Here is a 16791-nt window from a genome sequence, read left to right on the forward strand (position 1 = left end):
AGTGCTGAGACAGAGCCATGCCTGAGTCCAATCATTTGGGAAAAACATATAATTTTTATAAGACTACAGTTTATTCTAATTATTGGAATAATATATGCTTACTTAAAATTTTAGAAAGTATAAAAAAGTATAGAGGAAAAATATAAAAGTATTATGGCCCTACGCTCCCCTGATAACCACTACTAACTATCATTTCCATACACACATTTCTTTAAGGTGTTCATATCTGTTCATGAAATCTAAACCTTCTAAATAAATTTATAGGTGATAATTTTAGAAAATGCTCATTCATGCAATTTGGTACATAGGTGTATTGTTAAATTTAAAAATATGCCAAAGCTGGAGAAATTAAAATTTCTTAATTTTGTACTCCAATTTGATTTTAAAAAAAAAAAAAAAGAAAATAATTGTAAATATTTTAAAACATTAATATGAAAAGATACGATGGTCTCAGTGGATATATTTGCCCCTGAGAGTGATTTCTCCATTTTTTTTTAACCTACAGAGGCTGCATATAGAGTATGCCTTCAACGTACGCTTCTTAATTTTATGTGTACAACATTAAGATTTACTTGAAATACCATCAGATTTTAATTTTTGACATCTATAATTTTGGTTGTTATCAGTCTTAGTTATTCTCTTGTGATTGAAATTTAGTAAACTTCATAAAGATGTTTAACTGTTACCCTGGGGAAAAGGGATATAAATCTCACCATTATAAAAGCAACAACAATGAAAGAAACTCATAGGGCGTGACACGTGATAGGCAGTAACTATGTTAAGCTTGATTTGGATTGAGATAGTTTGTGCTGAGCCTAATTTTTAAAAGCCATTTCATGATGGAGTGACTCCCATAAATCACACGTCTACCCTCTCGTGTCTTCTAGGTGTCTGGCCGTCGGAGGAGGTCCTGGCTTACTACTGCCTCAAGCACAGGGAGGTTTTCAGGTACAGAGCTTCACTTACAAGATCCATGTTTAGCCCATCATGTTTAGTGAATCTGCACATTGAAAACAGCCTTGTTTACAGTCTTCCAATTAAATTGTTAGAAACCAAGAAAAAGGAAAAAAAAAAAAGTTCACCAGGAACACATGTTGCTTCTGAAAAGAAATCTGCATTGCCTTTGGGTACTAATACTGCACAGCAAGCTTTTTGCTATATGTCAAAGGCTTTTGATTTCCACTGAAGGCATTTTATTTCACTTTGATTTGGGGGAAACAAAAGTGAAGCTCCAATCAATCCTTACTGATTGTGAAGGTTGAAAAGAAATAACAACAACAACAACAACAAAAACCCACAATAAAAACGTTCTTTAAACTTCTGCTGGGGAAGCCTCTACAGAATATTTGATAAATAAATACCTCATGGCTATTATTTAAAGATGCCATCCCACCCCTAGTTTTAAAGGTATTTTTATGTGCTTGACAATATGTATTTGTGAAATATAAATTACTATTACAGATTCATGCTACAGAAATAAGTGTTTTCAAGTGTTATGCATTATAGATCAACCTGTGTGTGGGATTTAGGAAAAAGAAAAAAAAATTCCTTTTATTTAAAAATTCTAAAGATGTTTGGTAGACCCAGAAAATATAGGTTTCTCATTTTAATTCTTATTTTATAAAAGTCATCCAATATATACTTCCTGAACCAGCCCATTATGATTCCCGACAAGCCATTAGTGATCACAGTGTGTGTTTTAACAATATATACTTACAAGATTGGGTCAGTAATATGTATTTTTTGATGCTTGAAGGGTCCATATTTACCAACCAGTCTATAATTACTTTGAACAAACTAAATGCTCATTGAGTGCATTTCCAGATATGAATATCCTCTTTTGGCTTCTTCTCCCTTTTCTCTCCCCCCACTCCCTTTTAATTTTGCTTTTTTTCTCCTCTTGAGGTAATAAACTTCCCGAACTGGGAAGAAGAAACAATCTTAGGAATCTAAGCATATAAAATAAGAACAGGGCAATTTTGAATTTGGGCTGCAGAGCTGCCCTGGAAGTCTGGCATTTGCTCATCTCGCTGTGCTTAAGCTTGACTGGAGCTCCAATCAGCGAGCAGTGGGCCAGGGCGAGAATGTCACACGTTGAGGGCTGATATTTAGGCACAAAGGGGAAGGTAAGTGCAGAATGGCACACTAGACTGTGAGCTTTAACTCTGAGCCGCTTTACTTTGGAGCGGTGAAGCCAGAGCCCAGTCATTACTTCAGTCTGGGTCTGTGGCTTAACCGTATTATGTCCCTGCATTGTTTATTCGCTGTGTTGTGTTGGGGTCAATTGTGATTTAAGTGTTAATTGCTAAATGCTCTTTGTGTAATTGTGCTTTATGGGGGCGGCTCAGCTTTCCAAAATCTATGTTTGTTTGAGATTTTTTTTTTTTTAAATTCAGGATTGCATCTATTTGTGTGTGTTGTATGTGACTATAATATAGGTATATACACACTCACATATATTCTTCATTTACTTGTCTAACTGTTTTTGAAGGCATGAATGTGGATTAACAGTGTTATCCTTTCCTAACAATTATCTTTCGTTACTCTAGCTAGTTTAGTTCTAAAAGACAGCGCCATTGACAAGGGAAAAAAAGGGAACCTTCTCAGATTTTTCAGCTCAGCGGTGGTAATGTTGCAGTGAACACTAATGAGGGAACCCCCACTGATTTGCCTGCTTTGTGACTTTTCTATTTCATAATTATTTTTAAAACGCAAAACGACATGAGGTAGCCTAGTCATGTCTCCACAACTTCCTGGTAGCGCCGTTCTTACTGCAGATGGCAATTTGTTCTTGTAACATATATATCTCTCTGACCATTTTCATCTAATTTGTATGGGTTCTACCATTTCTTTTCTCTCTTTCAGGGACCTTGCTGTGTGTGAGCTAGGGGGTGGCATGACATGCTTGGCTGGGCTCATGGTAGGTCTTTTCTCAATTCCAATCCCATTCAGAGGGAGGAACAAAAGGAAAAATGTTCCAGGGCCTCCAACTGCTGGGTCAGAGAACCGTCAACAGCATCAGCTGCGGTCAAGCTGCCGGGTCTTGAGAGACCTTCTAGATTGACTTACTTTCGGATCATATTGATTTTATGGTTGCCTCGATGAGCAGAAACATTTTACCCCAGTGTAGTCAATATCGCTTGTTGTGACATTCCAGGCCTCGCACAGTCTTTCTTTGCCATAGCGAAAGCATTTTTTTTTTTTTTTCAGATTATAGTCCCATTTGCTAAGATACAGGAATAGCCCGGCGAATCACAGTTGGAGCACCATGATATAGCTGCTAATGTTTTGCCTGCATTATTACACCAACAAACATGATCCAGAGCGCTCAGTAATTAGATTCTTTTGAATTAGATTGGCCATTCAGGAACGTCGTTCCCCATTCTCTGGGTTCTGAGTCATGTATTCAGGAGATATTATGTAGCAGCACAGTGCATTAGACAAGTTTTTATGTCTCTACAAATAAAAGCATATTGTTACACTGATTGGCATTTGACAAACCTGTCGCTCTTATACAATGTGTCGAGGTTACAGCCCAATGTGCGAGCATGTCAAAGCTCACAAAAAAATTACCCTCACAAAGCCATCTGCCTGCAATGCAAAGTTATATGAAGGGCATCAGGCAGTCAGACAGAAGCAGGCTGAAAGGCAGAGTGACAGCCTTGTATGATGGCTCTACTAGATAAACAGAAGCCCACAAATGAAAGCCTCTCAGAATACCATCATCCGCTGTCACAATGCAATTACCGAACAGAATGATAGCAAGATAGAGGCTCCCGCAAATGGAATGATAAAAGTATTGACTGATTTGATTGAATGATTAAAATAATGCAGACATAAAATGAAAAAAGATTGAAGATTGTTACAGAGAAATAGGTGAGGAAGCATGATACTGAAGGGTTGTCACTCCTGTCTTCACTTCCACACAGACAAGCATATTTGCTCATTGTTTGCTGTGCTCCTTTTTTTTTCCTTTCTTCTTCTTCTTTTTTTTTTTTTTTCAGGTTGCTATTTCTGCAGATGTCAAAGAAGTTCTGTTAACTGATGGGAATGAAAAGGCCATCAGAAGTATCCTTATTCAGATAGAAAATGGGTTTGTTGTGCTCATTCCTTTTTCCCGGCTGAGTAACAATTGATATAAAGAAAGACAGCATGGGGTATTAAAAAAGAGTCCCCCCCACACACACACGATCAGTAATTAAGAAAAAGTAGAAATATATGAATTCGTCGCATAGGACTACATGGGTTTTTTTTTTCCTTCAGATAGATTTTTATAGACACTTCTCATTAAAAGAGCCCGTGTTTGTGAGCCTCTCAAGACAGTAAGAAAATTTATTTCACAATCATGTTCAAGCACACTTCTTGCTCTTTTATTTTCATTAATACTTGCCAGCATTAAATAAGTTATGTAATATTTATTTAATGGGTATTGCTCGCAAATATTAACTTCCAGCATCAGGCTTGTTATTACCACTTCTGCAATAGTTATTATACATACCAGGTAATATCGTACCTATTCTAATTGCCAAGGAGTTACCTATATCCCCACTGGAAACAGCTATCAGTTCTTCATTATTTCCTTTTATTTAGGATTATAAAAGCTATCTCCCTTTTTTTCTGCTATGCTATTACAGTTCAAACCCCATTATATTAGATTATGCTTTACTAATATGTACACAGAGTTCATGAAAATTGAACTGTACTTTAACTAAGAAAGCAAGCATAATTTGTGGCTACTTTAGCAGTCAAGCTGATTTGCTCAGGGGCAGTTAACAGCCGTTAGAAATTGAGAGGAAAAGTGGAAGATGTTTGCTTTGATTTCTTTCTTTCTCTCTCTCTCTCTCTTTTTTTTTTTTTTTTTTTGGTGTGCCTTACATTACATGATGAGGGAAGCAGTCTACTTATTTGAATTGTAGGCCCCTAAAATGCCAACGCAACTTGGGGATTTTTTTGCCGCATCTTACATAAAACCTATTTTTGATTCTCCTTTTCTACTTCCGTTCTATAATTTTTTTTTTAAATAAAATTCGCTGCAGCTCCATCAGGCTGCTCGCAGAGGAGGAAGGAGGAACAAGAAGCACAGTAGCTAATATTGTTCAGCGGCACTTGTGTGCTCTACAGAGCCCCACCCAGCTAATTGCCTGACAGACCTAAAAAAAAAATTCAGGAAGGAAAAACAGCCAATCACAATCTTGGCCTTTCACACAAGGGAAAGAGATCACAAAAGGTGCTTCCTTTTTTAAAATGCAGGATTTTAATCATAATCTTGAGACTGTCGCAAGTTTTTCAAAATATTCCTGAAGATGAGCTGATGTTGTTTCATGCACTCTGCTTTATTCTGAGTTATTCTGTGCATGTATCATTTCACTCTGCTCCTCCTCCTTCTGTCAGAGAACACAGAGAGCAAGAGGAAGCTCAGGTATGCCAGTTCAGCCCCAAAGGATTTTTTTTTTTTTTTTTTTTTTGCAGGGAGAGAGAAGCAGGAATATTGAACATGAATAGATTATTTTAGCCACAGAAACTTTCAGATTGGGCCCAGTAACCTGAGATTTTTTTTTTCTTTTTTCCCCCTCAAGTCAGCAGGTGTCTTATTTAAAAAGCATCAGAAACCAATTAGAACTTTTATCAAACTATGGGAAGCATCTGCAGTTAGTATGTAATTTTAATTGTACTAAAATTATTATTGAGCTAAACTACAGAGCTTCCAGAGAAGGGAAGCAATGTTAATGTCATTAATTACCGCACCTTTGCTTTAAACAGCAAAGATGCCATGCCAGCTCTTGAAATCAGAGAGGAAATCTCAGATTCTGCATTCACTCTGCCGGCCTTTCAAAGAAATGATTGGTACAGCCCCCTCCCAAGAAAATGGATTTTTAACATTTGGTCCTCAGAAGCTCAGCCCTGAGAGTGCTTTATTGTGCTGGGTTTTACAATGGGTTTAATATAGCGGGGTGCCAAAGGGCAGGAGGGGAAGAACTTTACAATGTAGATAAAGTAGGTCCTTTCAGGATGCAGACCAAAACTGGTCATGTGTTTTATTTCATCTCTTAGGACTTTCCTGATAGAATTCAGTTTTTTCATGCAGTTGTTCTATGTTTGTGTGCCTTTTTCTGTTGTAACTAGATCTAATTTTTTTAATTAACAGAAAAAAGCATGCATAAAGCCTTAAAATTGGCAATGTGTTTTTCCTGCTTTTAATACTAATGTTGTTCTTGATTTGCTAACAGAGCCGACAATGGGCATCCATCGTAATCTGTTTTACTGAGTGAGGTTAATATTAGTGAATCCCCCCCACCATTTGTGTGCCCACTTTCTGTAAGAATAACTAATTCACTGAATCACATACTATTGATGCATATAGATAGAAACAAACTCATTTAAAAATTACTGTTTACATCTTTCCTTTAAAATTTTAGGAAGCCTAAATTATACAGCAGTTGTAGGATATTATCCAAAAAATTACTTTCTAAAAAGTAAAAGTGGATGTCAACAAAAAAAGGGGGGGGAACATTGCCAGAAGCCAGAAAATCTCTAAGCAAAGCTGCTAATTATTCTTAATGGGCAAGATGAGCACATTAAGAAACAAATGAATACATCAGTGAAATGTAATTGAAAATCGACCTGGCAATCACACATCACATCTGAGTATTGGCCTGTATGTTATTCTCATCATTTTAAAAATTATTTTTGTTGTTCTTGGCTTCTGAATTTAATGAATTCAACTGAATCTTACTTCCTAGTCTCTTAAGCTTCCAAGATTCTGATTTTTACCATTTTTTTAAATGAAAAAAAATAGAATTTTCTATTATTTCTCTTTAATCTTATTATTGCTATTTGTAATATGTGAGGCAATGAATGATTAGTCTTGAATATTTATATCACAGAAGCATGTTAACCAATTGTGAGGTTATTTATTATCTTCCTAAAATGTATCAAATGGATTGGCTACATCTTCTAGAACTCTCTATCTTGACCCTGGAAAGCTAGGTGTTGATCTGAGGTTTATTAAACAGAGATATCTGAAAATAGATTAGGGCTTGAAGTAAAATGAATTTTCTAAGTTTCACATATTTACTTGGACTCATGGGTCGGTTTCCCTGAGGTTCTTCTTGGTCCTTAAACTTTGTCCCTAGGTTTAGCCCAGAGCTACCTACTCAAGAGCTGCCTCCCTACGGATATAATTGTATCTGTACCCCAAGAGAAGAAAAGATAATTGGAAATGGGACCCTTAGTTCATCCAATTCTCAAATGTATCCTAAAACAATGTGAAATGCATTCCTTTTTCTTTGGCACTTCCCCTTTAGTGAAGTAAAGAAAGAAATTTACAAGTACCCACATGTAAAACTGCCCAATAAGGTCTGTGGCTGGTGATGACAGTGACATAAGAATAGAGAAATAGGATGCTGAGTTATTATTGGTGCTAAGCCTTTAACAACTCATAATGAATAAAAGTAGAACACCTTGAGATGAGCAGCTCTCTCTGGCTGCAGTCACTAACTCACCCAGTGCAACATGCATGTTATCTGCAAAATATTCCAATATTTGACTATGCATTTCTCTGTGCTCTTGACCCAAGCATCTTATCTCCATGGTATGCATCGGTCTACATCATGATTTGAGCTCAGAATTCTTCAACAACAGGTAAATCTTTGCTTTCTAAAGGAAATATTCCTGGCTTACTGTTATTTTATTTAACAGGATCTCTGACTTGTATAATCAACAAGCAAAGCTTCATATAGAATGTGCAGCCTGTGCTGGAGAACTTGGAAATCTCAGGCCATTATCTGGGTCAAGGCCCTTCCTGCACTAGTGACTCCAGTTGTACTTCTATCTACTAGATACATCATAAGTAAGCTCTACATTCCTTACCTTGGTAGTAGTTCCATAAACAACCTTTAAAATTAAATTAAAATTATTTCATTTAGTATTAATTGCATGCCCTTTCAGGTGCTAAAGATATAGCTAGAAATAGTAGTCAAGATAGAGCTAGTTTCTACCCCTGTAGGACACAGATTTTGCCATAGCTAGAGCATATTTATACATTTGAAAGACACCAAAACACTATAGGGCAGAAGTTCTTTGATTCCTTCCATTTATTTCAATACCACAACATAAATGTTCACATAATTAGTTCTGAGCAATAGGAACAAAAAATGAAGCTTAACTTCCAAACCACATTTTATTTACTATCACTAGTCTCTTCATCTTACCAAACTTATGCCTGAATTATTTTTTTAAAAGATAACGAATTGACATTAATTAGGCACCTACTATGTGCTTATCATATGGCACACCCCATTAAGTCTATAAAATAGGTACAATTGTTTCTGTTTTTAGAGTCGGAGTATAGAGAGGTTTATTTACCCAAGGTCACACAGCCACTGAGTATCGAAACCAGCACTAGAAGGTAGGTTTATTTCACTTTGAGGCTTTGTTTTCCCCAGTAAATCATTCTGTTTCACCAAAAACAAGAGTGATTAGGTGTCAATGAGTTTCCTCAGTACCTTGGAAGAAAAGGCCTCTCATGTGTAAACATATAGTCATTCTCTCAATTCACTGGAGTAATAAGTATGTTTGAGAACAGTGTGCAGGATGGGGGATACAGTTTAGTGGTACTGTTCTTGCCTAGTATGCATGAGGTCATGTGTTTGATCCCCAGCACACACGAGCGCGCGCGCACACACACACACACACACACACACACACATACAAATTATCAATAAAGGATCTAAGGATATATAATACTCTAGTGCTGGGCATGGTGGCATACACACCCTTAATCCCAGCAACTCAGGAGGCTGAGGCAGGAATATCAAAAATTTGAGGCCAACCTCAGCAACTTGGCATGAGCCTGTCTCAAAATAAAAAAATAAAAAGGGCTGGGGATGTGGCTCAGTGGTTAAGCATCCCTGAGCCAAAAAAGAGAATAGTTTGCAGAGCTGGACCCCATGGTGCACACTGTGATCCCAGCGATTTGGGAAACTGAAGCAGGAAGATCATAAGTTGGTTCAATCAATCCCCAGTACCACCAAAAAAAAAAAAAAAAAAGAAAGAAAGAAAGAAAGAAAAAGAAAGAAAGAAAAGAAAATAGTTTGCAGCCGTAAGTCAACAAATAGTGCCACATTGGACATTTTTTTAAAAAATCTTTAAAGATCAAAATTAATAGGATTTACATTATGATCTCATCATTTTCTACCCTTTTCATGTCCCTTCATTGGGAAACAAACCAAGAAAGTAATGCTTTGCTAATCACAGTGTTATTACTTTTGAAATATTTGATTTCTTAAAGAATAATGCCAACTCTAAAAATATATGTACAACACTAATACATACAATAACCACTAATTACAGGGAGAGGCTAATATTTTCACAGTACTACACACATTACACACACATACATATATATACACACACATATATGATATGAATATATCATACATATAGAATTTGCTTAAATAACTGCTACTGCTATCATATGCAAATACATGTTTTAAGACTAAAAATCAACTGAAACAAAACTTAAATGGAGCCTCACTGCTAAACTGTGCTTTGAGAAGAAAATCAAGAGAGAGAATTCCAGTTTCCTCTGACATGAGCCCACGTCCCGCAGCTCTGGAAGTTCAGTTGCCCAGACAAGGGGACTGAGGTGATTGCTCTATATCCACTTAATCAGAAATTACATTAAGGCTTTCTTTGCACCAGCCCCTCCCACTGGAGTCTTCTGGAAGGTGGGTGCCGTTCCAAAAACGTGATTTGGTTTGTTGTGTTGAACACTATCCTGGCCATATTGACTAGATTGGATTGGATTCCCTTTATTATCCTGAGGTGACACAGAGGGATGATAAAATCTATTATTGGACACAGTGCCATCCGGAAGAGCCATCAAAATCTGACCTAAAATAAAGGGTGGGGAGTAGAATGTCAGAATTTATCTCTTAAGGTAATATTTCAAAATACTATTGCCATTTTTTTTCTCTTGGGGCTTATTTTAATATTTAAAAAAACACACCTCCTAAACCACAAAATACATTTCCTGCCCAGTTCTAAAAATAAAGCAGCCTAAATACTGCTGTGAATTTTTTTCATTAAAAAATCACTTCTAGCATATAAATACATAGGCTTGCTTCAGCCTGACCACCTGCAGGCACAGGTTTATAAATTGTATAAAAGTATATAGTGTTAAGATGTTTACTAAAAATTTATTAATAGGTTTTCTGAGTTATATAATTTAACTTCCCTGTGACTATTTTATAAAAAGTATTACCTCCACTAACAAAATAATATGTTTTGCTTGATAGATTAGTCATGTACTCATATGCCGCTACAGGTGTACCAGGCACATTATGGCATGTGGTTGGATGCCATGGAAACGCTGAGGAGGGTGTGGCCAGAGTGTGGGGGAACTTAAAAAAAAAAAAAAAATAGTTGTCAGTTGACTCTTTACTAATTTTGTTCTTCTCAGAATAAAGATGTCAGCTGTCCTTTCCAGCAAGACGTTTCATTTGGAAGACTTTCCTGAAATACTTTCTTCCCAAAATAGACAGAGCTGTAGGCCTATGTGTCATTTTAGTTAATCAAAACAAGGAGGCAAATTAGTCTCCTTTATTTTTTTAATGAATGTAATTTAACGGTATTTAATTTGCATACAGCAAAGTTCACCCAGGAAAGAAAAAAAAAAGTCTGCATTATGGCACTTTTGTAACCCTCCACAAAGCCCTTCATTAGGAGACCTAATTGATTTTTCCTACCCACTCCTGGGGAAGAAAGCTATCACAGTACCTGCTCATTCACTCCAAGAAGAAATGGGTGTGCCTGGTGGTTCAAGCAGAGATTTGGGTTAAAAAGTCCTGGGGCTCTGTTCTTGCAGGGAGATCTTGGCCAATGCTTGCTTGGAGCATTCAGGAAATCTTTTTCTGAGCAATAGGGGAACGTCACTTGTCTGCCTGGTGTCCTCCCCATGGGCCCAATTTAGTTTAGCTTGCAGCCTTCACTGGAATTATTTTTATTTCTTGTTTATTTAGACCTGCCTCATTCTAAAAGAGGGGCTTTGAGGCTTATGGAAACATATGGAATATACCCTATAAAATAAATGAGAAAGCGAGGACACTTGAAAATTAGAAATCTGGGAAAACATAGTGAACATAAAATCGGTCCAGAAAATACATGCCCCAGGAGCACTTCTGTTAGGACTTAATGAGCTTCCGATATGCACAGGGGCCGGAGCAAAGACAAGGAGAGCAGCAGTTGTAAGATTTATAGTGCCAGAAGTGGAGGCAAAGTCAGTTGATCTGAAGTCCAGCTTTTCCTGTTGGACCCTCAGAGAGGCGGCTCTGTTTGAGGTGATGAATCAGCTCCTCAACACACTCTTCAATAAACATGGCTGTTTTGTACAAGTCCTTCCACTCCAGTAGATGTCCAATGGCCAGAGTTAGATCGACTTTCTTCTTTAGTAATTCATTTTCTTTCAAAATGCTCTCAAAGATTCTCCAAACCTTTCTCCCCTTCTTCTCATTTCTTCCCAAGACTCTCCCAGTCACTCATCCCCACTCCCCCTGCAAGCGTTTCAGAGACTGGAAATACTTCAAGTTGGAAAGTGTCAGAAGGCTGACATTGCCCTCCCCACTAACCATAAAGCCACTCACCTTTAAAAATCAAGAAGGGCATGGCACCTATGCGGCAGTCACTCTCCACTAGCCTCTCTGTTCTGGGCCTTGCTATGATGCTCCCAGGATGTACGTTTCACAGGTGACAAAACTGCAGCCCAGGAATTAAAAGATCTTGTGTGTGGTAAGTAAGTAGATCAGGGCTACCCTGTGCTCCGCCTCGTCTCTTCATCGTGCTATTCCCATCGTGATAAGAAGGTGCTGTGGGCTTTATTTCCCAGTCTGTTGAAAACCACTGCCCAAGTTTCCTTAACTGTCCTACAGATGTGAGAGACATCATCACAAGGAATCAGAAGGCTGGTATGTTCAAGACTCACAACATTTCAAGCAGGTAAGGCACATTTCTATATTAAAACACTCCAGCTTGTCAAAATATACTCTATTGTCATATATATATATATATATATATATATATATATATATATATATATATAATAAAAAAGAAGTAATGCACCTGTGAATGAAACTGCTTTACTTGATATTGTGGGTGATTATTCCAAATAATAATAGCTAACCTTTATGGAGTACTTACCATGTGTCAGGCACTGTTCTAAGCGCTTTACAAGCATTATCCCATTTAATGCTCATGAGAACCCTTTGAAGAAGGTAAACACTCATTATACCCAATTAATAGATGAGAAAACTGAAGATCAGTATATTAAACATTGGGTTGAGGATGATTTTAGGGTTGAGATGATACAATATGAGTTTGGAGAAGCTCAGCCTGGGACATTCTTAAGTGGCTCTATTTCAGTGCTTTTCATCCTGGGAGATTTTGATATTTTCTGGAGACGTTTTGCCATGACTTGGGGCAGGGGGGAGACCGCTGCTTCTGGCATCTGCTGGGGAGAGACCAGGATTATTATCACTGAACATCTTCTGTGCACAGAGCAGTCCTCTTGACAAAGAAGTATCTGGCCTAAGACATCAGCAGGGCTGAGGTTGAGAAACCTTGCTCTATTTTGTGATATTAAAATAGTCTAGGTCTTCATTGCCTTTTAGAGTCTATTAATTCTTTTTCAAACTAAGAGAAATGCTTGCCCTCTACCAGAACAATGCTGTGTTCTGTAATGTTACATTTAATTCTAGCCCTATTGGAATGGACCTAGAAATAATGAGTAAGCATTTAGTAGTTTTCATATGAGGTAACTATATTTGTGCATTTTTCCTTTATGCATTTAAATATTGACTTTATTAGAAGAGCAATTCCATTCTTAATTATTTCATTTTTGCTCTTAATCATTTTAAGTTTTCCTTTTGCTGAGGACACTCCCCACCTCAAATGCCCAGATTGAAAAATAACAAGAAAAAAGTTGAATGAATAGCTCCAATGCTTAAAAACCAAAGTGGTGGACAGATTGGTATGAGGTTATGTAATGATAATAATTTTTTTCTTTTGTATTTGGTAAGTGCAAAAAAGTGTCTTTAGATATAGTTTCAAATCCTGCATTAGAATGTTCTGAGTAGGCCGGCGGCACAGGGGGCAGTATGCACTACATTTCTTAGAAAATTGAACAAACAAATCTGTTATCCACAAACCTCAGGCAGGTCCAGAGAAAGAGAGTCTGCCATTACCTGTGTGTTCCTAATTTTTAGGACAGTCTTTCTCCACAGGAAGGTGGTCATACCCTTCTGAAGAGGACTTCATTTTGGGACATGATTTTCAACCTGGTCTTTTAGTTATCAATCAAAAGTGCATTTTCTATGTCGTCCTCATTTACATTTATTTAATGCTTAAGGTCATTTGTGACCATTTGAGTGTATTTCAGCATATGGAATCAGGGAATAATAGATTTCAGCTTCATGCTGTGAAGAGAGATTGTGTTTTTACAAGACACAATGTTGTTTACTGGGTGTTAATAATCACTAATTAATAAACATATCTAGACTTCTAAAATGCTGCATTTTAAGGAACAAAAATGTCAAGTGTTTATGCAATACAATAGTATTTTCTATCATTCTCTTCATAAAATAATTAAGTTACAAAAATAAGCAAAATGTTGTTCAGCCCAGGACAGATCCCAGATGCTGAATATGTGGCCTTTGTTTCTATTTTTCTGTTCTCAAAAATGCTATTTCTAAATACAGTGTTCTAATGTCTGTATAGCAATAGTCATATAAGAACCTCTAAGATGAGTGGTTTTGTTTTTTATTTTCCCATCTTAATCTTACGCTAATTGTGGCCAGATACTTTGCTTTTACCCACTGCAAGCATTTTATCCAAAGTCTACTAAAGCATATGCCAGAAAACAGGTGGATGTGTGAGCCCTTGAATGCCTTGATCTTACAGTAAGGAGCTACTTGACCACTTAACCTTTAACTCTTAGTAGCTGAAAGAAACTGCCAACCAGCAATGTAATCATCAACCTCGCCCTTCTAGCCACTGCTTTCCCACCCATAACCAGTACAATGTGATGAGAGTATTAGTTCCGTGAGAGAAGAAATAAAAGGGAACCATTCACAAAAGAGCTAAGATATAGTTCAATATTCTTTTTTAGTGCCTCAATGCGTATGCAGAATTTCTCCTCCAAATTGGAGGTGTGGAATAACAGTAGCGACAGATAACTAAGAGGTATTTACCATAGCTACAAAGCCCACACGTGAGCCAAATATTTCTGCTATTAAAAAGCACTTCAAAGCTTGACATGAAGTTTGTAACAGCTGAATGTCTCCTGTGACTTCATTTGTGAAGACAATGTGAATACCGAAAGGAAAGTCATGATATGAGAACCGTGAACCTAAGAAACTGTGTTTTTGGAAAGGAATGAGAGGCAGCCCAGAAATTTGGCACCCCGCACTCCCATTCCCCTACTCAGAGAGTGTTCTCAGTGACTGTATGGTTTGGATTAAGTGCCCCCGAAAGGCCCATATGATAAAGGTTTAGACACCAGCCTGCTGTACTATTGGGAGGTAGTGGACCCTTCAGATGTTGAGGCCTTACGGAAAGAAGTTAGGTCATTGGGGACATGCCCTTGAAGTGGGCATTGGGATCCTAGCCTCTTTGGTCTCTCTTTGCTTTCTGGCCACCATGAGATGAGCAGTTTCCTTTGCTATGTGCTCCAACCACAATGTATTGCCTTTCTATAGCCCCCAAAGCAACAGGCTGACTGTGAACTGAAACCTTCAAAACTGAGCCAAAATAAACCTTTCCTCTTTGTAAATTTATTACCTCAGGTATTTTGTCATAGTAATAGAAAGCTGACCAACATAGTAACTATCAGTGTTTCTCCTGCCACTGACTTCTTCCTAACTCTTATGAAGGGGCAGACCCAGGTTGTTGTAGGGCCTGAAACTTAATTTAAGGCTCCTTTTTAGAAGGGTGGGTTTGAATGTAACCTACTTTGGTGAGTTTACAAGAATATGCAACCATGTGAATACATTATTAGGGCTCCTGGGAAGGGGTCTTTGCCAAGTGAGGTGCACTGATATAAGCTTAATTAGCCTTGTAGTAAGTCTACCCTGCTCTCCTAAATACCACCATCCTTGCCCAGAGTAACTCTCTTCTCTTACATACCATACTTGCTTGCTTCCTCTGGTCCATTTTAATCCCAGTCTGATTATGGCTAAATATAAAAGACATATTTGTGAAAGCCTGGAAGCCTTAGCCCTGGCTAGAGCTAGGATGCAGATGTACAGAGTATTCTATGCATTACATCTCAAAGATCTTAGTGCACCATTTGATGGTTCACTTGTTTATCCATCCATGCAGCCATCCATTCATTTAGCAAATATGTCCAAGGCACTTGTCTTTGGGAACCTAAATATGGAGTTATTGAGAATAGTTCTTGAACAAAGGAAACTGTACTACCAAATATAGCTAGAGATTAATGAAAGAGCAAGGATATTTACAGCATCTCAATTGTTGGGTTTATCTGAAGCTGTCTTCAAAATTATGATTGTCTGTTTAACAAAGAACCATTTGGAGCTTTTGACGTCTACATGTTTCTAGGTCTTCCAAAATTAGCAAACAACGTCATTCTCTGGTTAATATTAGTTAAAAGTTGGTTTTTCCTTTTAAAAACTATTAAATTTGCCTTGAATTACATTATTATTTTTAAAAATCCTTCTTAAATTTACTTTGCTGCAATGTTGAAAGTGAGATTTACTTGGGCTTTATCTTTGTGTGAAAGTTGCTATTAAATTAAGCTCTGAGAAACTATCAATTTTAGTAAACTCTGGAACTTATTTTAAAACTTTTATAATGCAGATTTTTTTAAAATATATTTTTTGGTGGTGCTGGGAATTGAACCCAGTTGTGCATGCGAGGCAAGCACTCTACCAACTGAGCTATATCCCCAGCTCCAGATTTTACCTTTATGTGGGCCTCCCAGGATTGGCCTCTTGCTCCCATTGCCCTATTGCTGTTTGAGATTCATGTCTTTTCTGAGTCTCAATTTCCTTTAGAGGTCAAGTTGGGGATGTGGAAAATGATTTTTATAATGTATATCCCAACCAAGAGGGATCCAGTTGGCTGCATTTTCCAAGCCTTCTGCATCTGCTCATCCCATCTGTTATGGTTTGGATGTGAGGTATCCCCTGGAAGTTCAGTGTGAGACAATGCAAGAAAGTTCAGAAGAGAAATGATTGGATGATGGAAGTCTTAACCCAATCAGTGAGCTAATCCTCTGATAGAGATTAACTGGTAACTGAAGTTGTAGGGTGTGGCTGAGGAGGTGGGAATTGGGGGTGTAGCTTTGGGGGGTATGTATTTGTATCTGTCAAATGAAGACCTCTTTCTGCATCCTGTGAGCTGCTCTTCCACCATGATGGAGCTGGCTGTATAGGGACAGAGACCTCTGAAATCATGAGCCCTCAAATAAACTTTTCCTCCTCTACAAGTGTGCTGGTTGTGTCCTTTGGTCCCAGCAGCAAAAAAAGCTGACTAAACACCATCTATCCCCCACTGTTCCCCAACCTCCGTCTTCTCCTTCAGTCACCCTGTTCTCCTATGTTAGCTTCTGTCACTGTAACAAATTCCCTGAGATGATTGACTTACAAAGAAAACGAAAAGATTTATTTTGGCTCACAGTTTTGGAGATCCCACTCCAAGATCGTGGAGACCTGTTGCTTTGGGTCTCTGGTGGATGTGTCCAATGGCATTGGCAGAGAGCACATAGCAGAACAAACT

The 16791-nt window shown here is 37.7% G+C and overlaps 1 protein-coding gene across 1 annotated transcript in view; it reads left to right on the forward strand.

Moving 5' to 3' along the window:
• Positions 1–16791, forward strand: part of Camkmt (calmodulin-lysine N-methyltransferase) — a 392271-nt gene that overhangs the window by 327591 nt on the left and 47889 nt on the right. Inside the window, exons 4-7 of the mRNA XM_026385748.2 lie at positions 888–948; positions 2866–2920; positions 4005–4068; positions 11928–11994. Coding sequence (XP_026241533.2) covers positions 888–948; positions 2866–2920; positions 4005–4068; positions 11928–11994 — 247 coding nt within the window. The remainder of the gene's footprint in view (positions 1–887; positions 949–2865; positions 2921–4004; positions 4069–11927; positions 11995–16791) is intronic.

The sequence above is a fragment of the Urocitellus parryii genome, chromosome 12, assembly GCF_045843805.1.
Source record: "Urocitellus parryii isolate mUroPar1 chromosome 12, mUroPar1.hap1, whole genome shotgun sequence".
In the NCBI taxonomy this organism is placed as follows: Eukaryota; Metazoa; Chordata; class Mammalia; order Rodentia; family Sciuridae; genus Urocitellus; species Urocitellus parryii.